The sequence below is a fragment of the Lissotriton vulgaris genome, chromosome 10 (assembly GCF_964263255.1).
Source record: "Lissotriton vulgaris chromosome 10, aLisVul1.2, whole genome shotgun sequence".
NCBI classification, from domain to species: domain Eukaryota; kingdom Metazoa; phylum Chordata; class Amphibia; order Caudata; family Salamandridae; genus Lissotriton; species Lissotriton vulgaris.
This window is the reverse complement of record NC_141698.1, coordinates 1,009,207,601-1,009,233,322: the sequence shown is the minus strand read 5'-3', so window position 1 is coordinate 1,009,233,322 and position 25,722 is coordinate 1,009,207,601. Positions and strand designations below refer to the sequence as shown.

At 46.0% G+C, this 25,722-nt stretch overlaps 1 protein-coding gene across 1 annotated transcript in view; it reads right to left on the bottom strand.

Moving 5' to 3' along the window:
• The window catches only part of ACP3 (acid phosphatase 3), a 263,609-nt gene that overhangs the window by 44,429 nt on the left and 193,458 nt on the right, over nucleotides 1–25,722 (bottom strand). Inside the window, exon 8 of the mRNA XM_086942048.1 lies at nucleotides 16,039–16,121. Within this exon, the coding sequence (XP_086798174.1) occupies nucleotides 16,039–16,121 (83 nt within the window). The remainder of the gene's footprint in view (nucleotides 1–16,038; nucleotides 16,122–25,722) is intronic.

Below are 25,722 nucleotides of genomic sequence, written 5' to 3'. Positions count from 1 at the left end.
AAATGGAGAAAGGACTAATGAAATCTGGCCATGTACTACACAGTAATAAAAAAGGACTATCTTTCCATACAATAAACAACGGTGGCTACATTTATTATTTTATTTTGCTGTTTATTGTAATTGTCACAAAGAGAAAAGTCAATTATAAAAGAAAATGTAAATCAACCTTGCAGACTATTTTTCTTATACTGAATTGTCATTGATATACTTACCATGAACAGTACAGCTGTTTTCCTAAGAGACAAATCTGACACTGATGACTACTTTTACTATTTTTTTCAGTTGGTAATTAGAATTTTTTTTTTCAAACAGATTTTATTGTCAGACTGCACATATTATGCGGGGCCCTGTAACCCAGAGATAACTGCAGGTGGGAATAAACAGTACATCATCCAAATGGCAACCGACTTTTCTTATGCAAGTACAGACAAACTACAAATTAATCACATGCACCTGAAAACCCCCCTCACTCCCCCCTCCCCACTACCCCTGCCCCCCCACCTCCCTCCCCCTGAGTCGCACTAACCCCCCAGGCTCTACCCATACTTAGTGATAAAAGCATAGTAAAAACACACCATCGTAGTATATGCACACCCTCCTCCCAAGCTCCTATGCCCCCCTTCTCGGAACTATCTGCACCCGTCATCCCACACACGGAAGATCATCCCGCTCCACCGGGGGATCGAGCCACAAGCCCCTATAATCCGCCCAGTGCTTCCAAATTTTATAATGTTTCCGCAGGCACCCCCTAGCCACGAAGATCGGCTGCTCCAACCCCATATAATAATCTAGCCCCTTCTTCCAAACGACCACCGACAGGGCTTGTGAATCCTTCCATCCTTTAGCGATGTCTCTTTTGGCCAGTGTAAGGGCAAGTAGCATCAGGTGTCTCTTGTAGAGGTTACCCCCAACCCCCTCCATAACATGCAGTAGGGCAAACTGCGGCGTACGGGGGGACCCATCCCAACACCTCAGACATGCAGGTCAGGACCCTCCTCCAGAACCGAGTCAGGGATTCACAGCTCCATACTGTATGGAGAAATGTCCCGTACTCCCCGTTACAATGGAGACAGACCGGTGAGGCAATCAGCCCAGCCCTCCACAGCCGAACCCTTGTAAAGTACACTCTGTGTAAATATTTAAACTGAATAAGGCGGAGACGCATTGCTATGGCCGCACACCTAGGGGCGGCCAGCGCCTCCCTCCAATCCTCCTCCTCCAGCTCGCCTACATCCTCCTCCCATTGCTCCCGGAGTCTCTGCAGTGTAGGGGAACAGTGGGTGACTAAAGCCTGATAAATGCAGGATATTTTCTTTTTGTCCAGGTCCCCCATGAATAATCTCGCTTCCAACAGACTAAACTCGGGGAGGGCCTCCAGCCCCTCTAGACTGGGTGTTAGTGCATGACGAAATTGGAGGTACCTAAAGAACTGGGAGCGAGGCATGTCAAATTCATCCCGGAGTTCCTGAAAGGACTTGAGAGTCGTACCCCTCAGCACATCCCCTAATGTCGAGATCCCTATATTGTCCCATCCCCTAAAGCCCTGCAGCGCCGCCAGACTGGGCAGCCGCCCATTGTGCCATAGAGGAGTTTCTCAGGTCAGGGTATTCCACCACCCCATCCGGCACAGAGCCTGCCGCCAGATGGGAAGCACCAGCTGTGTGGCTGCTGGTAACGCACTCCGTATCGACGCTGTATATAGAACGGTATGAAGCGTATGGGAACCCATCAAGTAACGCTCCATAGCATATGCCGGATCCCCCCTATCACCATACCACCACTCATTCAGGACCAAAAGATGGGAGGCCTGGTAATAGGAAAGGATGTCTGAAGTCGCTAGCCCGCCAGAATACGTGGAGAGGAAGCACGTTCGTATGGCTACACGAACCGCCCTACCCCCCCACAAAAATTGCCCTAAGATGGAGTTTACCTGCCAGAACCAACTGGGTGATATAGAATACAGGTGATTTTGCAGCTGATACAACAGGCAGGGAAGCGCCACCATTTTAAAAATCGCTGATCGTCTATAAATAGTAAGCAGCACCCGTTCACAGACTGGCACCAGATTCCGCTCCCATGATATGGCCGGGACCTCCGACAGAAAGACTCCCAGATACTTGAGACCCCCCAAGGCTACCTGCAAAGCGGTTGCCCAATCACCCACTCGTGTCTGCTCTCCCAGCACCCAAAACGTGGACTTGCGAGGATTCATGTAGAGCCCCGAGGACTTGCTGAAAATCTGCATTATTTGCAGGAGACAGGCCCGACCTGTCAAGATCCATAAGAAAAAAGAGAACATCATCCGCATATAGTGCGATCCTATCGGACGGCCTCTGTGCCTACTCAAAGCCTCTCAACTGCGCATCTATGCGCACCCACGACGCCAGTGGCTCCGTAGCCAGGGCGAATAGGTAGGGCGAGAGGGGGCAGCCCTGCCGAGTGCCGCGGTGAATGGAAAAGGGGGATGAGATCGCTCCCGCCACGCGAACCGAAGCTGTCAGATCAGTGTAAAGAAGACGCAGATAGGACAAAAAACGAGGCCCCAGATTGAGCCGCGGCAACAGCGCAAACAGATAGACTCAACTCAGCGAGTCAAACGCCCTATCTATGTCCGTGAGGAGAAGCGCTGCCCGGGTCCCCGAGCCTCGGATCGCCTCTACCGCCACATGCGCCCGTCGAATATTGTGCCTAATCGCCCTTTGGGGCATGAAGCCGGCCTGATCCGGGTGCACAAGCGTTGTGATATGAGGGAGGAGTCTGTTAGCCAGCGCCTTGGTGAGAACTTTGGCCTCCACATTCAAGAGGGAAATCGGGCGATAAGAGGCATGCTGTTCCGGGGGACGACCGGCTTGTTAAAGACCACCACTTCTGCATGCCTCTAGTCTGGGGGGAGTCTACCCTGTTCCCTGGCTTCCTGCAAAGCTGCCCGATAGTGAGAAGCCAGCTGCAAATAATATTTCTCGAAGAACTCACAGGGGAATCTATTCGGACCCGGTGCTTTCCCCAAATTGAGCTCGCCCAGGGCTGTGCCCAGTTCCTCATCTATCAAGGGAAGCTCCAACCGATCCCCCACCTCGTCTGACACCGCCTTTGGGCGCAGATCGGCTCCGAACTTATCTACCATATATTCCGGCAGGCACTCCCTCGGGGCACATAGATCAGTATAATACACGGCGAAGCTCTCCGCGAGTTCCCGGGGTCTGTAATTGGGGCACCTGTTCCATCGAGCAGCCCAGGTAGAGCCTGTGCATGGAAGGCCCCTTGACAGAGCCGATGCAACATTGTGCCAGACTTATCCCCCCACTGACATATCCTGATGATCGTTGCGAGCCAAATATGTCGAGCCTCCACACACCAAGCTTTATCCACCCCGTAGCGTGGGTTTTAGAGTCTCCCATAGCGTCGCAGCACTAGAGACGGTGCCCACATTCCCAACCAAGTAATCAGCTATTGCCTCACTCATATGCCTCCCATAGTCTTCCTGCTGCAAATGCCACAATGACAGGCGCCAACGAAAGGGATGCCTCCCCCTGCCGATTCTAATATCTACGGAGATAGGTGAATGATCCGAGAGGCCTCGTGGGAGGATCGCAGCCGACTCAACCCTTCCGGCCAGTGCCCTAGGAACAAATAGATAGTCCAATCTGGAAAAGGATTTGTGCACAGCAGAAAGGAATGTAAACTCTTTTCGATCCCCGTGCATGCGCCGCCATGTGTCCACCCAATCCAACCCAGCCACCAAATCCCCCAGCCTCGTAGAATGGCCTACACTCGGGCCTCCCCCGGCCGGAATCTATCTTTAGCATGGTCGAGAACATCGTTCCAACCTCCCCCAAATAACGACAACGCGTCTGCAATGTCCGCCCAGATCACGAACAGTGTCTCTACCAGTGACTACTGCAGAGGGGGTGGAGCATAGATGCAGCCCAGCACCAGGGGGTCCTCCCCAACCATGCCCCTAATGAACAAATATCACCCCTGTGTGTCAGCCTACTGTTTGGAATGGATATAGGGAATTCTGCGATGCACTAGTATAGCCACTCCCCTGGAACGCCTCACAAACCCCGCATGAAAGACCTGCTGAAACCCATAGCACTGCAAGCACAAAGCCTTAGTACCCAGTAGATGAGTTTCTTGCAGCATAAGGATGTCAGCCCCCGCTCTCTTCGCCTGGCGCAATACTGCTCCCCTCTTGATTTTATCTAACATTCCCCGCACATTCCAGCTGAGGACCCGAAGAGTGCCATGGGACCCCACGACCTTATCCACATGTGTCGCCATTAGGAAACAGCCAGAGTAGTCGCACGGACATCAGGCCATGCTGGCGTGCACAGAACAAGTATATGGAACCCCTTGTGGTAGTGCGACACCAAATCTAAACAGAACAAATCCCCCTCCCAAAAAACTGACCCCCCACCCACCCCACCCCATACCTCAAAACCGTTGAAGTATGTGTCACGGCAACGTTTGCCCCCGACCCCCAACATGGGGTCCGGATTCCCCCATGCCAATGGATCCCCACCCTACAACCCACAACATTTTAAGTCTATTATCATCTTCAGTAGCAGCCCGTCCAGACGTTGTCCGGGTATGAATTGCTGCCGGCCAGGAGTATATTGTTTTGTAGGATTTCGTTTTGATAGCATTTCTTATCTGTGACAGGCCTGTGAAATGCTCAGATTCACAGTGCACTGCTGATGCACTTAAGAGTGCGCGTTCAGTAGTGTGTGAACTCGAGTTTCCCTACTTTATTTTTCCTTGTAATATTATATAGCGCGAACTCGACAACATGGCAAGAGCACAATTTACATTACAGAAGAACACATTAATTTGTGGTAGGCACGGGGAGACAACGCGATTTGCCTGGAATCACAGGATGTTGAGCTGATGCCGAGATTCGAACGTAGCTCCCCCGCTCTAAAGTTCGCAATTCTAGAACTTGTGGCGGGAGGTGTGTCTAAAAGTGTATGTCGGTGCTGGCCATCAATGAGAGAGACCTGTGCATTTTTCAAATGGGTGGTGAAAAAATATGAGTATGTTGCTGGAGATGTGGGCCGCCGTGCCACCAATGTACTTACCGGGGGAGGGTAAACACACATTATTCCGCAACTTTCTTTCCGCATACCATCACTCCGCATACTTTCATTCTGAAAGTACCATGACTCCGCAATGCCATTATAACGCATGGCATTACATTTTATATGCTTTTACCACACATACATTTACAACTAAATTCGTTGTAAATGCATAAATGGTAAAAGCATGTTTTTTAATGTTTTTACAAGGTAAGTATGGGTATAGGGGTATATGTTTTGGGGTACTGAGGTATATGTTTTGAGGTGTTTGGGTATTTTAAGGGTTCAGATATAGTTTTGGGTTATGGGGTACAGGGGTAGTTTTAGGGTTTAGGGATAGGTATGGGGTTTGGGGTACAGGGGTATTTTTAGAGTTCAGGGCTAGGTTTGGGCTTTGGGGTATAGGGGTATTTTTAGGGTTCAGGGCTAGTTTTGGGGTACAGGGGTATTTTAGGGTTCAGGGGTAGGTTTGGGTTTTGGGGTACAGTGGTATTTTTAGGGTTCAGGGGTAGGTTTGGGTTTTTAGGTACAGGGGTATTTATAGGGTTCAGGGCTAGGTTTGGGTTTTGAGGTACAGGGGTATTTATAGGGTTCAGGGCTAGGTTTGGGTTTTGGTGTACAGGGGTATTTTTAGGGTTTAGGGATAGGTTTGGGTTTTGGGGTGCAGGGTATATTTATAGGGTTAAGAAGGGTGCTGGGGTATTTTAAGGAGTAAGGGTGGGTTATGATTATGGGGTGCAGGGGTATTTAAACGGAGCAAGGTGGGATTAGCACACAATATGAGACATGGAAGGAAGGGCGGAACGTACCACACGCCCCCAGCGTTTGTCACGCTCCCAGCACACGCCCACAGCACAACGCAGACATGCCCACAAGGGACTACTTTGCTGGCACAGTTCTTTTACCTTTTAAATGTATATGGTTGCCGCTTGAATAGCCTATGTCCTTCTGCTGCAACTGCCCTTTCCAACGCTGTATTGGGTGTTGTGATTGGTGCTGTGGTTCCTGAGATTACCTGCATCAAAGGTTTGGTCTCTCTCTTTATTATATTAGTATGGATTATCGGTGTGTTATAAAGATTATAAAGATGGAAAGTATGTAGCACCTCCAACATTCCAGAAATTCTCTGGAGAACCAGTGATATTATGAGAAGACTACAAAGAAGCATTTGAAACCTATTTAGAAGCTATTTGTGCGGAATTATGGAACAAAAATAAAATTAAATGTGGTTATAGAACAGGATAGTTTTTTTTCCAAAGCTCAAATGCCTGGGGAATCAGTTGACAGGATGTTGGATGTTTACATGTGTTAACTCCTACTTGTATATTTAAATATCTGCAGGAGGAAATTGTGAAAGACTAACTAGTAAATTGGACAGCAAATGTAAAAATTCACAAGAAACTTCTTAACATGAAAGAAACATCTGTGACAGTTGCTACTTGAAAGTATATATTCTTACTTAAAAGTATTGAAACCTAGAAATACTGAAGAAAACCAAAACGTGGGTGAGCTCACAGAATTCTCTAAAGACACAGAAAGAAAACTGGATATCAAATTCATACATTTGCTGACAATTCTGATGTGCCTGCGTAGAAGGAAACGCCCTCTACACAGGAGCCCCGACCAAGCTCATCAAACGACTACAACGTATCCAAGACGCCTCAGGACGACTGATCCTCGACATACCATCCCACAGCTACATCACCCCCCACCTGAGAAACCTGCACTGGCTCCCCGTCAACAAGAGGATATCCTTCAAGCTCCTCACCCACGCACACCAGGCACTCCACAAAACCGGCCCAGCCTACCTCAACAGACGGCTCTCCTTCTACATCCCCAACCGCCAGCTACACTCCGCCGACCTCTCACTCGCCACCGTCCCGCGCATCCAAAGAACAACCACCGGTGGGAGATCCTTCTCCCACCTCGCCGCCAAGACATGGAACACCCTCCCACTGAGCCTACGACAGGCCCAAGACCTGCTGACCTTCAGGAGGATACTCAAGACCTGGCTGTTCGATTAGTAGCGCCCCCCCCAGCGCCTTGAGACCCTTGCGGGTATGTAGTGCGCTTTACAAATGATTGATTGATTGATTCAAAAATAAGGCACAGTGCATTAGATATGCGAGTCAGAAATACATAGGGGCTCATTACAATGGCGGTAGGACCGGCACCGCCAGCCATGCGGTGCCCGTCCTTCCGCCATCGGAGCCCAATTTTCCCACCACCGAATTAGGATGGCGGTGGGAAACCCAATCAGTCTGCGGCGGACGGAAAGACCGTCCACCACGGTTCCGCAAGGTGGTCCTTTTCTGCTCGCCTTGCGGAACTACAATAAGGGGCAACATTGCAGTGGTGCCTTGCAGGCACTGCCGTAGGGATTATGATATCCCTTTCCGCCTGTCTTTTCGTGGCAGACATCCTACAGTGAAAAGACAGGCGGAAACAGATTAGGGGGCCCGTAGCGGACCCTCCTTGGTGGGGGAGGTACCCCCCTGCATTTCCCTGCACTGTGTGGCAGGCACCACGTGGTGCCTGCCACGTTGTGTAGGGAAATGCATAGCATGGCATTTTGGCATTGCATACAGAGCTGAAGCCAGCAGCACTGTCCGCAATGTTAAAGGCCCTGATGCGCCCACCAGTATGGTGGGCGCATCCTAATTGCAGTGGTGGGACCGCCGCATGTCTGGCGGGTGGTCCCAGCTAGATGTTCCTGTTGTAAAGAAAATGGACATTGTGTCTGCAAAAATAGTGATTTAGACGTTAAACTTAAAAACAAAAGTGTGCCCTTTGTGGAAGAAGACAGTAGTGGTAGCAATGAAGTCCTGCTTGTGAGAGAGTCAATTAATCTATCTTCCGTTTGTACCTGTACAACTGAGTGTATTGCTATTGTGCCACTGTATACACCACCCAGGTGTATTGGTTCATTCAATGGTGTGGAAGTAAACATGTGGGCAGTCATGTTCCATGTGGGAGCAGCTCAGGTGTGTACTCCTAAGCAATGAACAAGTTATTATAGAATCATATTACCCATTCTGGGATATTATGAATTGGAATTAACTTGCAAAGGAAAACTGTTGGTATGGTTTATGTAATTCAAAAAGGTAAAATGCTATAGGGATGGAGAGAGCAGAAGGGCTTAAGAATCACATTGGATCCTAATCATCCTCAGCGGATGTATGACGTTACAACACATACTTTTACAACGCATACCTTTACAATGCATTTTTTACAACGCAACATCCATTACAACGCATTCCATTACAACACATGCCATTACAACGAAATTTTTAAAACTACCTTTACAACGCATTCCATTACATCGCATACTACCTTTTCAACGCATACCATTACAACGCATAACATTACATTGCATGTAAGGTAAGTATTGGATAGTGCAGGGGTAAGAATTACTATTCGAACTCCAGGGGGGTGCAACAGTAGGGTAAGTGCTGGATAGTGTAGGGGTAAAAATTACTATTCTAACTCCAGGGGGTGCAACAGTAGGGTAAGTGTTGGATAGTGTAGGGGTAAAAATTACTATTCTAACTCCAGGGGGTTGCAACAGTAGGGTAAGTGTTGGATAGTGTAGGGGTAAAAATTACTATTCTAACTCCAGGGGGTGCAATAGTAGGGTAAGTGTTGGATAGTGTAGGGGTAAAAATTACTATTCTAACTCCAGGGGGTGCAACAGTAGGGTAAGTATTGGATAGTATAGGGGTAAAAATTACTATTCTAACTCCAGGGGGTGCAACAGTATGGTAAGTGTTGGATAGTGTAAGGGTACTATGTGTAATGCTATGCGTTGTAATGGTATGCGTTGTAATGACTGCGTTGTAATGACATTCGTTGTAGTGGTATGCGTTGTAGTGTCATGCGTTGTAATGGTTGCGTTGTAATGGCATGCGTTGTAATGGATGTTGCATTGTAAAAGGTTTGTTGTAATGGTAGTGCGTTGTAAAAGTTGCGTAGTAAAGGTTGTTTCCCTCCTCAGAAGGTAGTAGTTATGGACATTTTGAATGTGGAAGAATGGAAATTAGAGTTTTCTGAAGTGTTCCAACAGGCTTTAGTTCAAACTGAGAGGATTTCAGCACTGTATTATTTTGCAGCAAAGCTCATTACAGAAAGTGCACAAAGTCAGGTAATTACATTTAACTTTAAAAGAGTTACTAAAGAAAGAATTGAAGTTGAAAGTGAGAGTCATCAGAATGGCTAAGCCCAATAGTTTTGGCATGTGCATTAACTTGTAAGATTTGAATGAATGCATTTGGGTGGACCGACATTCAATCCATAACATAAACAAAATGAGGAGTACTTTGGCAAAGGGGAAGTTGTTTTCTTCTTTAGATTTGTCTAATGCTTATCATCAGTCAGAACTCTGGATGCTGGAGGGACCATTTAGGTATAAGAGGATAATGTTTGGTTTAGTTCTGCATGAGTGTTTTTCAACATGTTATGCAAAGGGTATTATCCGGAATGGATTGTGTTGTCGTTTTTTCAAGATGATGTTCTAGAGAGTGGTAGAGACATATTTGAGCCTGGTTGTGTTTTGAAGGAGGTGTTGGAAAGGTTGAAGAGTTCGGAATTATTAATAGGTGCCGAAAAGTGCACAATTGCAGTTCCTGAAATAGAATATCTTATTGACAATGGATACAGCATTAAATCCAAATTGAAAGATCTGGAGGTTACTGAAGATGCTCTTAGTCCAACAAGCAAGGACCAATTGAAGACAGTTTTGGGTCTTACTCAATATTACAGCAAAAATGAGGCGGTTGCTTAAAAATAGGTGAGATTTGAATGGTTGAAGGATTGTGAACTGTTTCTTGGTTGTAAAGAGAAGTAGTGTCCATATTCCCATATTGAAACCATTTGAATCTTTCAAGTTGATTGTAATGAATGACGCCAGTGCTTCTGGACTTGGAGCTGGTATGATGCAACTTGATCAAGGTCATGGAAGAGCAGTGGCATTTGCATCTAGGATGCTAAAAAATTAAGAGGCTTGCCAGTGGGGGATTCAACAGTTTTGGTCGTATTTCTGGGGCAAAAATGTTAACTATAGACAGGTCACAAAACTGTATTGGACATTTTAAAACAAAAGCAGCAAAGAGGGCTATACCTCGCATAGCCAAGTAACTTTTCAGATTGCAAGAATACACATTTGCAGTAAAGTATGTGCAAGCCGTAACAAACATAAGGGCTGGTTGGCTGCTTATCAAGGCTGTTATACACAGAGGGAAGAGAGAGAGAGGTACAACTTATGTAAAACCTTCCAACTGTAATATATAAACACACCAAATTTAAGTGGGTGCTATAAAGGGACTTAAAGTATGTCTACTGGTATATGACAGGTATCTCAAGAAATTGGAAGCGAACAACTCTACCACATATTTTGTAGCATGCTCATCATTGGCATCCTAAATGAAATTATCAGTGGGATGACATCTATGAAGACAAAAGGCAGAATGAACGTTTGGTCTCCAAGCATGGACGAGGTTTTGGAGAGGTGCGTGAGAATGTCGGGAATACATGCAGAGTGACAACTCCATGTCAGTCAGAAAGTTCCTTGTTATACCTCTTAGATTTCATGAAAGACCTTGGCAAAAGGATGGAGTGGATATCTGTAGGAAAGCAGGATCTGCTTATGGTTACCCCCACTTTTTGCTTGATGTTACACTGTTTTCGACTAGTCTGACTGGGATCCTGCTAATCAGGACTCCAGTCTATCTGCTTTCTCCTTAAATTGTTATGCAATTACTTAGGTACACTCCAGATTTGATACTGGGGTATCCTTGTCAGCCCCTAGTATATGGTATATGTGTACCCAGGGCATAGGTACCCCAGAGGCCTCCCATGGGCTGGCACATGTGTTATGACACTCATGAGAGGCCATGCAAAATGGAACTACAGGCCTGCCACTGCAGTCTGTGTAGTGTGGCGCATGCGCCACTTACTTTAGATATAGGCTTACCATATCTACCCGTTCGACCCGTTTTTCCCCTCTTGGGGGGGAGTTGGTGGAATACTAAGCGGCGTGGGTTCAGCCGCAGGACAACGCACATGCATGAGCGCTGCAGAATCCCGAATTGTGAACCAATGTGGAGGTGATATCTATAGGTTACTACACTTAAAACCTTTCAGTCACCCCTCTAGCAGGCCTTGACAATCCTGAAGGCAGGGTCCTGGGTTTTAAGTGAGAGGGTGTTCCTGCATGAGCAGAGCCCCTCTCCAGGATTCGGAGACCATTCTCCCTCGTTGTCAGTGACGCAGCCAGACATATAGGTAGGGGTGCATTATTATATGCTCCCGTAAAATGCTATCTCGAAAACGGCAGCAGCAAAACATGTCGTGTTTGGTATCAAACACCTTGGAATCATACCCAAACAAGCTTTGTGGGGTCACTGGTCTTCCCGGTACCAGCCTTCTCGACCCAGGCAGCACAAAATGGTTGCTGTCGACCAGAGACACATTTCTGCCTTGCTGCTGCTGAGCCAAGCTCGAGCAGAAGAAGGCAGGACAATAGACATCGGTTACAGGGAGGTGTAACCACCTCCCAGACAAGATTAGTGTATTGGGGCTGGGTGGGTGCACTTCAAAAGTGCCTGAAAGTCTGCATCTGGGGAACACTTGATTTCCATGTGCATAGTCTAGTTCAAACCAGTCCTGGGAGCCGTTGGCTCCTGCTCTAGTGCGAAACTGGATAAAGGACAGGGGAGTATCCTCCCCACCGTCCTGACCCTCACCTGGGATAGTCCCCTGAATCTGTGTAACCCACTCCCGTGGGTACAAAAGTGCATACCTGGCTGTAGGACCCTAGATTCGACGACAACAAGATTCTGATTAAGAAACCACTGACCTTCGACCGTCTGGACACTCTGAACTTTGCTGGAATTCAACTAGGCCTGACTTTGTCTCCCTCTCCGTCCAAAGCATTGTCTGTGCCAGTGCACCATACAGGCTCCATGCAGGACCTGTGAAGCATCAAGGACAACTGAAGTATCTCCCTTGGGGTGCAGGAGTCACTCCCCTGCATTCGCAGGCACAGTAACGCTACTGACCGGTCTGCTGATACTGAGCTCCTGCAGACTCCGAAGGCTTCAGCAACACAGGAGGTGGGTTCCACCGTTCCTTGAGGACGAGCTGCCTCTCACCAAGTTTGAGGCCAGTATCCCTCGTGGGGACCGCATAACCCGAACCCCTGTGCACCGCATATATTAGCAAATGCATATGCTTGTTGGCGTTCCCCAATTACGTGCATTTGGCTATCGATAGTCCCAACCTCTGTGCACATTTCGTACAAAGGACTTTGGCCTCCTAGCAGTCTGTGCCCTGAAGCTGTTGTTTTGTGAAACTGCTCCTGTGGCTTCGGCCTGTGGGTCCATTTGAGGGACAACACTGATTTTCTTAATCTCCCCTGGTTGCTCCAGGCCGACCCTGACTCCCCTTACTGTAGTAAATCCCTGGTCCTTGCTGGGTCAGACCATGACCTTCCTTGACCTTCTTTGTGGGTTACCGCTTCCAAGGCTTGTTGGTGCTCCCGCGGGACACCGACTCCCCAACACTCAACATCCTTCGTGGGACAGCTCATATCTGTCTCCTGGTCATCCTCGATGTCTCCTGGCTCCTGTGGCTGCAGAGTCAAGGTCTCCCTCTTCAGACCTGAAGCACCCGACATGGGTGGGAATTTGTCTACCGAGCCCCTGATCACTCCTGAGTGACCCAGACTCTGTCCCATCTGCTTTCAGGTTCCTTCCTTCAAGAATCCACCAGTCCTATAGTTGTAACGTACTTGGCTGCTTCCTCAAGATGGTTTTTATTTGTCTGCTAATTTGTTTACTCCTCATGTGTCCGAACCTCTCTGGATGCTGCCAACGTTCCCAAGTGCCAATTATGAGGTTGTCGAAATGTATGCATACATTGTAGTGATGCCAAATGGGTGTTCTTGTTTATGTTGCGTAAACTGAAAAAAAAAGATTTTTTTTTTTTTTAAAAACAACCATGTTTTGAGAGGCTGCTTACAGATGTCTATGGAACATAGAATGAATTGGAAGAAAGAGCTAAAAATAAATTCTTTGGAGCTACAGCACCACCCCGCATTCAGACACCTTTTGTATTATTGCGGGTAAGGAAAATGAAGACAGATATTTAGCTGGGACAGATGAGATGAAGTGTACAGAATGATAGTGTAATGTAGTGAAATGTGTACAGATGAAGCAAATATGTTGTAATGATAGACACAACAGCAGAATTAAGAGAGATGTTCTTGGGCTCATGGTTGGTGACTGGGTGAGAGTCAGCGTGGGTGGTATTGTACCTAAGAATGATTCAAAGTTTTCTGAGCCCATAAAGATAAAACATGTGCTAGGTTATGCTAGGTTATACAGTGATTTTGGAAAATGGAGAAATGCAGAACATTCAGAAATTCGTTTATTTCAATGGGAAAGAGATGATATTTTCTAAGTTGTGTGGCGAAGAAGTGCATAAAAGTGTCCTTGAAAAGCAAAAAGAATCGAGTGATGGCCCATCCTAAGTGGTTAAAATATTATGTTTGATGTATTTTTGTATGAATCATTTAATTTGTATTTAGTGTACAAGTAGTGGCTTTCTTACCATTCTTTTAGTATTATTCTTGATAGGAATTACTCTGTTTTCAGTAAATGGTATGTATTGGTTTAGTCTATTTTTAAGGAATGATAGATGTGTTTCATTCTTTTGTCTTTTAGAATGGAACATTCTTACAGATTTAAGAATGCTTAGATTTATCTGGGCTAGGAGATTCTAGAGGGTAGGGGGTCTTTGTGGCTCCATCGTACTTTTCTACTGGAATACATGTTTAACTATAGCCCAATTTCTGGAGTCTCCTCTGTTAGGCACAGATCATTTTACAAACCACTTCAGAGCGACAGATTAGGACTCGCATTCAGGAAGTGGTCTATTACTTCGAGTTCCAATCAGTGATCTTTACAGTGCTTGATCAGTTGACTCTCTGCACCTCACAGCATCGAACCAATTCTTCTAGAGGCTGGGCCAATGGGGACTGGAGATGGCTGCTGGATCTCACATCTGCCATTTACTAACTGTACCAGGTCTAAGGGACTGAAACTGTTGTGATTGTCCGGTCATCTTATTACCCTCTGGAGATTGGAAGAGTGCAGAGCCAATGAGAGGTCAGACAGTCACTACCAGGGGAAGAGTGACGTGAGATTGTGAGTTAGCCAAATTTGGCCTACTTGTTTGTTTGCACTGATTCTGTATTGCAATCTCTCTGATTCCTTCCCTTGCCCCTAGAATGACCCAGGGCTCGAAGTTTTTTAATGGTATGTTTTTGTTGAAGCACTGACTTGGTGATATATGATTAAAAAAAAGGGCTGAGTTGAAAATGTTGAATGTAATACCTCAGTTTTGCGTTGATTGCTTTTTGCTGCACTGTATTTTGTTTGTATTGGAATATGCTCAAAAATCGTTTACAACTAAACCTTTTGAAAATTGCAACAGTGATCCTGTTAAAATATAAGACTTATAAATGAGACCTGAGTGCACTGCACCAAGCTCAGCCTTCCATCCATTTATTTTTCATTCATACATTTGTCTCTCTAAAGGAATCCTCCTTCAAAAGTCCTTTGTGTTTGTAGTGATCGTAAACACTAGTTGCACCACAACATTGTTGCACTGTACATGTATATACTTTATGCATCAAAAATTGCTTAGTTAAATCTTAGCACTCATTGTCCTAGAACACCTCGCTTTATGCTATTTTTGTTGTTATTGCCTTCGGAAAACATGAACAGCCTATTTGTGCATGCATTGAGATAGCCAATCAGCATAATGGTTAATTATATCCTGCAATGAACTTGACTGTCAAACTTTTTTTACGAGGGAGAAAAAAAATCATAAATCTGAAGGCACGATTTCTACGCCCTGAATCACGGAATTAAGTTCTGTGGAGATTTATATCCCCAGGTGGAATTTTCAGCTATGAAAAATTAGCTAGTGAATTACATTTTTCATTGCCGAATTTAAGGGAACAATGGGGTTTATACTATTCCGATTCATAACCCAGGGATGCAGAATTTGCACCCTGCATGGTTTGCAAATGGAAGTGCAAATCATAATTTGTACATGTGCCTGGGGTATAAAAACTTGATTTTTTTTAAAAACAGTCTGTAGCCATTAAATCGACTAGTGTTGTTTTCAAAATAAGGTTTCCTGTTTGGAAGACATTGGGGAGAGCAGCAGTGGTCTTAGGGACCATTGCCTACTTCGTTTGAGGTCGCCGTCATGATTCTCAAATAGGAGTTTGTACCATGGTCACTGCTTACCTATTTGCGAATCAGATATCACCCTCTTTGAGGTGCTGGTATCTAACATGGTTGGCAACCATAATTGAAATCACAAACCAGTGATAAATCCCTCTCTGAGTCGTAGACAGAAAGAAGGAGGATGCATCTTTCATGCCCTCTTCTATTTTCAATTCGGACAGGGTCTCAAAACACCCTTATATGAGTCGGAAAAACTTTCCCAAGTCATATAAGGGCTTATGTAAATAGCACAAAGGTGCTTTGTGGTTGCACACCCTGTGAATTTCATTTCAGGTTTTGTGACCACAAAAAACTTTCATGACAACATTCTAGAAGATGACATTCAACCTGTAAAAAAGTAATTTTACTTCACAGCAAAGGTTACCATATGGGCCTTCACAGAGTGGGAAAGGTAAGGAAATACTGCCAGAATTAAAGAAATTCAAGAAAAAAGAAAAAATTTGATGTGTTTATCCAAAAATCTAAAAATACTTATATGAGCAATTGTACAGAGGAGACCACTCCATGAAATCTACAACTTCTGGTTATTTCCTTCAGTTTCTTGTAAACATCTGTGAAGTCCCACAATCCACTCAAATTATTGGTGTAGATTTCTGACTTTTAAAGTGAAATTTGTGAATGAGCCCCAATAGTCAACTCATACTTACGGCTGAATACATGATCATTTTCCTCTTGGTAGGTGTTGTGACAAAATCTGTGATATTTTTCAGAATGGTACCCACAAGGACACCTGAAACAAAAGAGAAGAAAATGATTAGGCAAGACCCTTGCGTAACTTGTGTGCAGGTACCACACAATCGTGGAGGGTTTTCATTGCACAAATCTTTCCAAGTAAAATGTGGCAAAAAAACTCCAGCATTTTGAGTGATGCAACTTTGAATGGGGAAAAGCATGCAGTATTACTGACCAACCCCTAATTCGACCGGCAGAACGCTGCACCACGGAAAAACAAAACAAGCATTGCCATAGCCAATAGGTCTCGCTTTTGGGACCTTCGAAGTATTTAGTTATGCAGCACAATATTCTTGGTGCAACAGCTGTTGCATGGCTAAACACTTAACCACATGCGCGCTGCCCTTATTCTGCTCGTATGCTGACTTTTTAAAAAACGCACTTTACATGACGAGCTGGGCTCGTCATCAGTGTGCGAGGAGGCTACACCATGACGAGCCCAGCTCGTCATCAGCCTCGAAGGGGTTAAAAGGTCCCAAAGGCGAGACCTACTGGCTATGCCAGGTTTTCAAGTGGGGACAACCCTTCTGGGAAGCCCTGAGTTCCAGAAAGCGAATAAAAACAACTAGAAATCATCAATGATACCTAATAAAAATAATACATTTTTACTAGTTGCCAAGCACTAACTACAAATATCAACGAAGCATTAAAAAAACAGCCATTTCATAGTTGACTAAGCAACGTATATACCCTAACTTCCCTGAGCCAATACAAGAAAGGGCTGTTTGTGGGGACATCCGATAAGCTGGGCAGGCCTGTTAAAAGTACAGAATGCAGCCAGGATAAACACACAGCTTGGAATTAAAATGGCTGACCTGGTGACACATTTATAATAATGACTGGCGGAGAGGAGAATGAGATAAGAGGAGTAGAAGAAGGGGGAGGGAAAGCAAAGAGAAAAGAAAGATAGAATAAGAAGTTGCAGCGGAGGAGGGGAAGAGAAGTGAGGGTGAAGATGCTGGTATTTTATTGTTGTGTCATTTGTACGGTGTTTGCACCCTCTGGTACCCCAGAGTTTGCTCCGTTCTAGTGTGCTGTGAGATCTGTAGAATGAGGGGGGCTCTGAAGTGACTATTAACCGTTTCCCCAGTGATTACTAAGTGCTACTTGTGAGAAGTTGGCCCGATATGCAACGTTCGCTATTCTAGCGACCGCTATGTATCGTTCCAACGACCCTTATGGTGTTTGGTTGTAAGTCAACCTATAGACCAGCTATCCTAGTAGCGTGGATACGAGCAGTCTAAGGCTAAAGACTCGAGAGGGCGTGTTAAGCCAGCTGTTTACCACACATGTACCCCTTGAACACCCAGTGAAAGGACACCACACAAGTGTTATGAAAATAAACAGTATATTTATTAAGAATCACAACAGCCCTGTACTCTTTATGAGGACAGGGTACTAAGCACAAACCAAATCTCTTTAGCAAATACTTCAAGTGCACAATTAGGAACAAGTGTCCGAGGACACGGAAAGATTAAGGTCTCGGGCGGACCCGATAAGGCAAGTCGGAAGCGAGGGACTCGGGACCCTAGAGTAAGGAGGCTATGCAGGCACCGAAATGCCGAGTTACCTAGCCACGAGGGCTGCGGCTGCACAAGTCTTACAGGCGTCGGGGTCTTCGCTGACGAGCCAGGAGCCGGAAGAAAAGGAGTTGCTGGCCGGCGACCAGTGCTGAATAGTTCGTAGAGATCCAAGCCTGGATCGGAGATTGAAGAAACCTGAAAGCAGAGGGGACCAAGTTCGTACTACTAGCCAGTAGTCAGAGGGTACCAGGAAGGCACCGGTTGGCCGTCACCTCGACCAGGTGAGTGGGCGACGCTAGGCTCTGCAGTCTCACGGACCAGGAGGCGTTGTCGGCGACCACGGCGGAGGTGCGAGCTGTCCCACGAAGGATGATGCTGTCGGCGTCGCTGGGCCCAGGATGGGGCAACAAGCCTTGGCAGTTCTCAGGGCCACGTGGTGGGCCTAAGAGGGCGTCTTGAGTGGACCAGGAGGGTCCGGGGTGCTTCTCGCAAAGATGGAAGCAAGGGCCAGTCTGGAGCAACCAGACCAGCAGTGATGATTCTCGGATGTCGTCACAGAAGGACACAAGCCAGCGGCTAGTGACCAGACAACGTGCTGAGCAGCGAGCAGAAGGGCCCCACGCAGATCGTGGAGATGCTGGGAGACTGCACTTCGGTGCTGGAGCGGCTTCAGGGTCGGGGCTTCTCGGACCCCAGAGCACTCACCAGAGAGTTACCTCGATGGTCGTGCTGGTTTTAAGAGCGTGCAGGTTCTGATGATGGCCGGTCCCTCGAGGTCTCGTCGCACCCACAGATCACAGCTGAGCTGATGATGTGGGTAGAGGTCAGAGGTGCCAGGGAAGCCGGTTCTCGTCGAGCTGGGCCGTCGGATTCCTTGAGGAAGGACTTACAGCAAACCGCAGAGTTCTTAGTTGGTGCCCGCTGATGCAGGGTGACTACTCCTTAGTCACAAGGGAGAAATCTTGAGAAGAGTCTTGAATGTCCTTTCGTAGAAAGTAGTTCTTGAATCAAAGATGATCTAATTTGGAAGGGTCCCCGCTCCGGTCTTTATTCTAAAGAAAGGGGTGGGTACATGACTAGGTCCTGCCCTAAGGGTGGGACCAGGAAGGGGGCAGTTACACCCCTCTCCCCTGCCGGACTTTCCCCAGGCCAGGGCTGTCGCCCCTGGAACTGGTTCTAACCGGCAGATGCGTAGTGAGCACCGGGGTGCCACTCCGCAGTCACCTTCACGCAAAAGCCCTACCTACCCAGAATACACAAACCCTGTCTGGGACGGTGCGAACACCGCCCTCGACGGGAAACCCTTTGTCCAAGCGCTCCTCGCTGGAAGGACTCCCAGCAGCAGGAGGTCAGACTCGTGTCTGTGGTGGCAGCATCCATTTTGTGGAGCAGTTAACTTTAACCGGGGTTCACGGTTACGTGCATGTCGTGTCCCTCTAGAGGGGCGGGATGCTAACCTCATCGCCAGAATTGGTGAGAGGGCAGCACCCCGATTCGTATGACACCTTACTCGACATGCCTGGATAACGCGACACCGGAGTTACCGTTATGGTACGCGTTATCATGGAACAGCCATTGGGTCTTGATTCCGCAAACTGCAACCGGGCTCGGCTCGGGCCTGAACCTAGCTCACACGAGCCCACGCACTCTGCCTTCAGGATTGTTAAGGCCTGCCATAGGAGTGACTGATAGGAACTCGGGTGTCCATTGTATGGTTAGATATAGAGCTACTATACCTAAAGCGAAGGGTGGTTACACGGCTTCGCCCCAGCTGTCGTGCAGCCAGTTGTGTCAAATTTAGGAGGCCAGCCAGGGGTGGCATAATACATGCTTCAGCCCCTGGCGGCCCTGGGTACACCTACGCCCTGCGTTACGGGGTCTGATAAGGTGGCCCAGTACCAATTGGTAAATGCACCTAGGGTACATATCGTAATTTAGAAAGAGAACAGCCAGGTTGTGGGTCTGATTAGCAGGCCCACAGCCAGAGAAAGTCGTAAACCAGTGAAACAAAAGCAAAAAATCTGGGTGATCATAGGATTGCAGACCCTACTCTCCTACACTACTCTAAAAATAGGGATGGAGGAGGAGAGAGGGGGTGAGTGAAGGCAAGAGTGTGTGCAGATTGACGACACCTGAACATTTCAGACCTGGAAAGTTCCTATCAAAATGTGGCACCCACTGCAAACTTACACTTTAGCTTCCCTTCGCATGCTCATAAATCACGGGTTCCACATACAAGAACTGGAAGGCAATATACTGCCTCTTTTCAGCTCGGGACCAGCAGGTTTATCCGGGTGCCATTCATGCAAGTCCTGAAGCTGGCTAGTTGGCGGGACCCCGAGAGGTCCACACCGTGAAGGGGAAACAGCTGAGATAGGCTCACACACAAACCTAGACAAACCAGCCCCTCGAAGCCCCACTTCCGCTTTACATGCAGCTGCGGAAGGTCCCGAGGGTGGAAGTCTAGGAGGGCATCGAGAACGGAGCAGTTCTTTAAGTACTAGGATGTCTACAGCTGCAGCAGCTACTAATCACTAATGTAATAATAACATTCCATACCACTGCTTTAATACAGAACCACACGTTCTATTTAACATCACAAAGTTCTACATTTCTGCATACTACAATAAGGAATAAGACCCTATTACTACACACAACTACAATTCCCAGAAGGCAGTGCTGCATACCATCAAACCAGAACAGAACGAGCTTGTTACAAATTTTAAGAAAAACACCTGGCCAGGAAGCGGTATATTGTACCGGTCCTAAAGTCAGGAGAAGGGGGTAGTAAGCGCTATATAAATACAGTTACTCACCCTCCGGCACCTATTTCAGACACATCCTCTACTTCAATATCAACATCTGCTTCTTCTGCTATGGCAGGGTCGCCTTCCTTTACAACTCCTTTCGAGCGCGGAGAGGAGGCAAGCTGGCCATGGATAAGACCACAGCGTAAGGGCAGCAAGTTACAGCACCACACGCTGTGTTGTCAGAAAAAGCAGACACACTTCCATTGCTCAGAGGCCGCAACAGACAGGCACAGGAAGTACAGCAAAGAACCAATAGGGTGCAAAACATTGCACTTCACAATAAACACAGAAGAAGGACGACCTTACAGCCTCAAAGCAATAGAACGCGTTTAATGCACGCTGCATTTCTCTGGAGAACCCGATTCTGCATCTTGAAAATGGATTTGTATTACTCATGTGCACGTTTATTTATACTGGACGTTACTTACAGTCTCTAAATATGCAGTATTTCGTGCACAATGCTGACCGCATTGTTTCTTGTGGACTGTAGAAGCCCTCTTGGAATGCACAGTTAACTTCAACAAAAGAAGGAAGTGTGCCAAAGTATGCACCTCACGTTAGCATTAGAAAACAAGTGGTGGCATGATTCTCCAATACAAAAAAACAAGTGGGGTGAATGCTGGATAAAAACAAAGTGTCGGCAAAAGTGAAAGCTTTTCACTTGCGAGAGCAAGCAGCACCAGGAGCGATAATTGCTACCATATGGCGCCGTGCAAGTGAATCGCCAAACATGCATGCGTTGCCAATGAAGGCAATGGAACGCGTGCACGTTATTGGCTGAAAAGCTAAAGCGATTGCTAAAGGTCTTTTTGCATATTCAGCGCATGCGCGCTGCGTAGGCGAGACCTAAAAAATGGTTTACTGCTACGTATTACTGAGACACTCTGAATAAGAACCCTTGTTCCTTTGCAAAAAGTGTGGCAAGTTCAGAAGAGGTGCTGTCTTTTTTAGACTTATTCAGGTTACTACCACAACATTTTAGGGACACAATTATGTAGTACTGGGTGGATTTTTAACATGGTTATATTGGGGTTAGGTCCACTTACAATTGGTCGAAGAGTAATATTGACAGGAGTAGTATTAATGATAATTTCTTATTATATACAACGCTATTATAGTTACTAAGCGCTATAAATAATAGCCGCTGTGCCTCTGACCCAAGTTAATGATACTCGATACCACAAATAATTCTAAAAAGTAAGTCCTTCACTGCAGCTAGCATTTTTCTGACAGCCTGCTAGCACGCATCTACTCCGCTAAAGAAGGAGCACAGCACAGACTAAGTGCTCATTCATTACTTGGCCTCTCGCTGACACTTAGCTGATCAACTCAACAGAGCGGGCTCGACTCTGGGATTGAGTCCGATGTTGCACAAGAGAGCAGTGAATAACTCTAAATGAAATGATCCCGCGTCTGCCGCAGTTCAGTGAGCTCACTTTCCTATGAACGTTAATCAAAGACTTGTTACTTAAAGGCTGTCAGACAGGTCTGTTTATAATGAGAGGCTGCTAAGAGACTGTCGGTTTGCCTGGGGAGAGCTTCAATCTCCTCGGTTCCCATTTCCTGACCCAACCCGCTTAGGCGCCTACCTCCTTTGAGGGGTCCCCTTGTAGGTGGGTGTCCGATCTGCTATGGGCCAGCGAGAAATTAACTGCCAGACTCCACTTACGATGACTGAAGTGTTGTGCACTAACTAGTCAGTAAGAGATGCTAAGGCTGATTATGGGGAGCAGTGTTCATTAGTGATGAGAAAGGGGGTGCATATCTGATCAGGTAGTGGTTGAAGTTGCTGATAGAGTACAGTGTACATGAAATGAGTGTACAACTCCTGCTGATTTGCTATAGAGAGACTAACAACAAAAGCAAATTTGAGCAGAGGACACAGTTTCCTACTAATATAATAAGTGCAAATCCATAACTGACTAAATATGTTGTGGTATTTGCGTCCAGTAGCACACGAGCACTTGCGCACGGGTCACCGGAGCACCTTAATGAGCTAGTGCTCGGAAGACATTGCAACGGTCATGAGCGGTAAAATAAATCAGATTAAAAGAAAAAAAGTAAATGTTTCATCTGATCTATTAGTGTAATTGAAAAAATATAGAAAAGCAAATTTTTATTAAAAGAGCTGCAGATGGCGGGCATTGAAATTGAAACATGCGCTCTACCACTGAGCTACATCCCCAGATGGATAACTATCCTTCTACCAAATCCTTGAAGATAGGTGGCATACATGCTCGTCAGTGTTTGACGTAGTATGTATCAGAAGCAAATTCTAACGTAAAATTTGTACGATAGTACCAACCCCTACATTTTTATGTTGTCTCACCGCATATTCTCACAGTTTGTTTTTGACTGTATTTTTGGGCACTGCCTCTCAATTTCCATATTTTTGGGGTTTCTATATTTTTATAGATTTTGGAATTTAAAACAAATATAGAAACTGAGCTGTCTAACATTATTGTGCAGGTGATTGAGACATTGTGAAACCAGACATGGTAGTGTCTTTCTATCAGGCCAGCGTTCGTTATTCAATTCTACTAATTTATTTAGCCATTATCAGCTCCAATTCAGCTGTATGGATATCAGTTTCGGTCTATACATCTATGAATATTATTATATATATATTATATATTATAATAAGCACGGGCTTGTGATATTGTTGTCAAGGGATGTTGTGCTTGTGGGCTGATGCATGGTCTTCTGCCAGGGCAGCTGATCTATACTCAAACACCCTTAGATAAATATTGACACTTTAAGCTGCGTCGAGTGCTGATACACTTGACCTTGTAAATAGAAGTGTTTGCAGTGGGAATAAACTCGGCCATTGGAAAATCTTTGAAGCATTAACACAAAAGAGGGGAAGAAGGGGGAGCAAGAGAGAGCTTGGGTCCTCGAGGGATTTCAGTTCAGTCCACGCCAAGCTAGGCACTTAGAAAAACATTTATTTATCTTCCATTTCTGGTGTTTATTTCAAGTTTTTTCTCTCCCTTTTTCAAAAGGTTGATTGGAAAGTTAGTCAAAAGAAGGTTGGAAAAAAGTTTTTAAGTGTCATGCCAAATAAACTTTATTGGCAGGCTTTGACAGAATGCCAAATAAAAGGCTGCAGAGGCCCACCCCTAGTGCTTTGAGCGTAACCACCCCTGTTTAAATGAAGCCCTTATTTTATTCTGAAGATCACACCTTTTTGATTGCCCTGTCAGCCTTTTCTCTTTGAGCGCCCCCCTTTAACTCGCTCATCACAAACAGAAGGCCCGCTCTTGCACCTTGAAAACAAGACTCTTACAAAACCAAGCCATCCGCATGACTATGGTGTGCGCCTACTTAAGTGCTTTATTAAGTCACCTCAATGGTTGAGTAAACGCATTGTGAAAACAAAGCCCGAGGCCTTGTCTTTCAGAGAAAAGGACCAAAGGCAGAGCGGTGAAAAGATTTATTGCAGAGAGAATGAGTTTGCATTTTGTGAGAACATATGAAGTAGGGGATGTTCTTTTGAGGTTGTTGGACATAAACTTTCATCTTTTTATTTTTTATCACACTGATAGAAAATGCACTGTGCCAAAGTAAATGTATGCTTATGCTATTGCAAACCTGTGTTTCCCCAGGCAACAGAGCAACGTGGCCTGGGACGGCTAGTGACCACGTGCACACAGTTGTACAATAGACTCTTCTGAAGCAAACAAAAATCTATCGGCTTTCAAAACGGTTTGCATTTTACAACAGCAGCAATATGTTGTGTTGATTAATTAAAGAGTTCTAATTTCACTGTACTCTACGTAGTTTTGCATAGATGCAAAATGGGAGCAAAAGGATTTGTGTCATTGTTGAAGCTTGCATAATAGTAAATGGAGACATTTTGTCCACCAAACTAACTTTTAAAAAATGAAGGCAGATCTCTGTCCGTGTGTGAAAATCAGAGTGTACCATATTACTTAAAACGTGTACCACTAGACTGAAGAAGGGAAGCACGTGTGAACATAGGCGTGGGTTGTTTTCTTCATTTTATATTTGAGGTAAGCAGGAAACTTAATGACTTCTTTTTTTTGTCCAGATGCAAAAAAAGTGTTTGCGACTTTTAGTTTCAGCCAGAGGCAGTGCCGAGCATAGCTGAACATTCCTCTCTCTAAGCCAGGAGGCACCAAAGACATTTGCACGATAAAGGGGTCTGCACTGGCAGCTGGACTGATAATTAACTACCACAATAAACTGAGGGCTTGATTTTTACAGGCCCCTGTCAAAAGCATCTGCCTGGAATAAATCAACAGTGGGTGTTGCCGGGGAGGAGGGGACATGAGTCATTTGACTGCCCCTCCCCCTCTCGCGTGTAGAAAGTGTACTCTAATCACAGGGACCCTCCGCAATATTTACGGTCTCATTAAAAAGCGAAGGTGGTGGCGACGTCTGCTGAAGTCCTTCAGACCGGGTCGTATATGCAAACCACCTCTGTCTCTGTGAGAAATGTCACAGATGAGGTGGCTGTGCATTTGCTATCAGTCAGAGGCAAGCAAGAACAAGTGGTCGCACGGAATGAGGGGGGCCACGCCTCCAACCAGATGGCACACTGCACGCAATTAAGTGCGAGCAGAGCGAAACTGTAGTTCGGCACTGCTGCCTCTGGACTACACAGAAGTGACCATAGGCCAACAGCCAACAGAAATCAAGAAAACAACAGCAAAGCCAAACTTAAACCAATCACGAGGGGCAGGAGAAATTACACGGAGGTGAAGCCAATATACAGATTACTTTAAGTGTTGCTGAGACAGCACATGCGCTGCCAAACACAAGACCTAAAAAACAAGTGGGGTGGGAGTGCTGGATAAAAAAAAAGTGTCAGCAAAAGTGAAAGCATTTCACTTGCCAGAGCGAGCAGCGCCTGGAGCGATAATTGCTACCATATGGCGCTGCGCAAGTGGATCGCCAAAAGTGCCCGCATTGCCATTGAAGGCAATGGAACGCGTGACGGTTTTTGGCTGTAGAGCCGAAGCGATTGCTAAAGGTCTTTTTGCCTATGCAGCGCATGCGTGCTGCGTAGGTGAGACCTAAAAAATGGTTTACTGCTTCGTTTTACTGGGGCACTCTGAATAAGGACCCTTGTTTCTTTGCTAAAAGTGTTGGATAGTTCAGAAGAGGTGCTGTCTTTTTTAGACTTATTTAGGTTACTACCACAACATTTTAGGGACACAATTATGTAGTACTGGGTGGATTTTTTTTAAACATGGTTATATTGGGGTTAGGTACATTTACAATTGTTCTTAACTTTGCATAC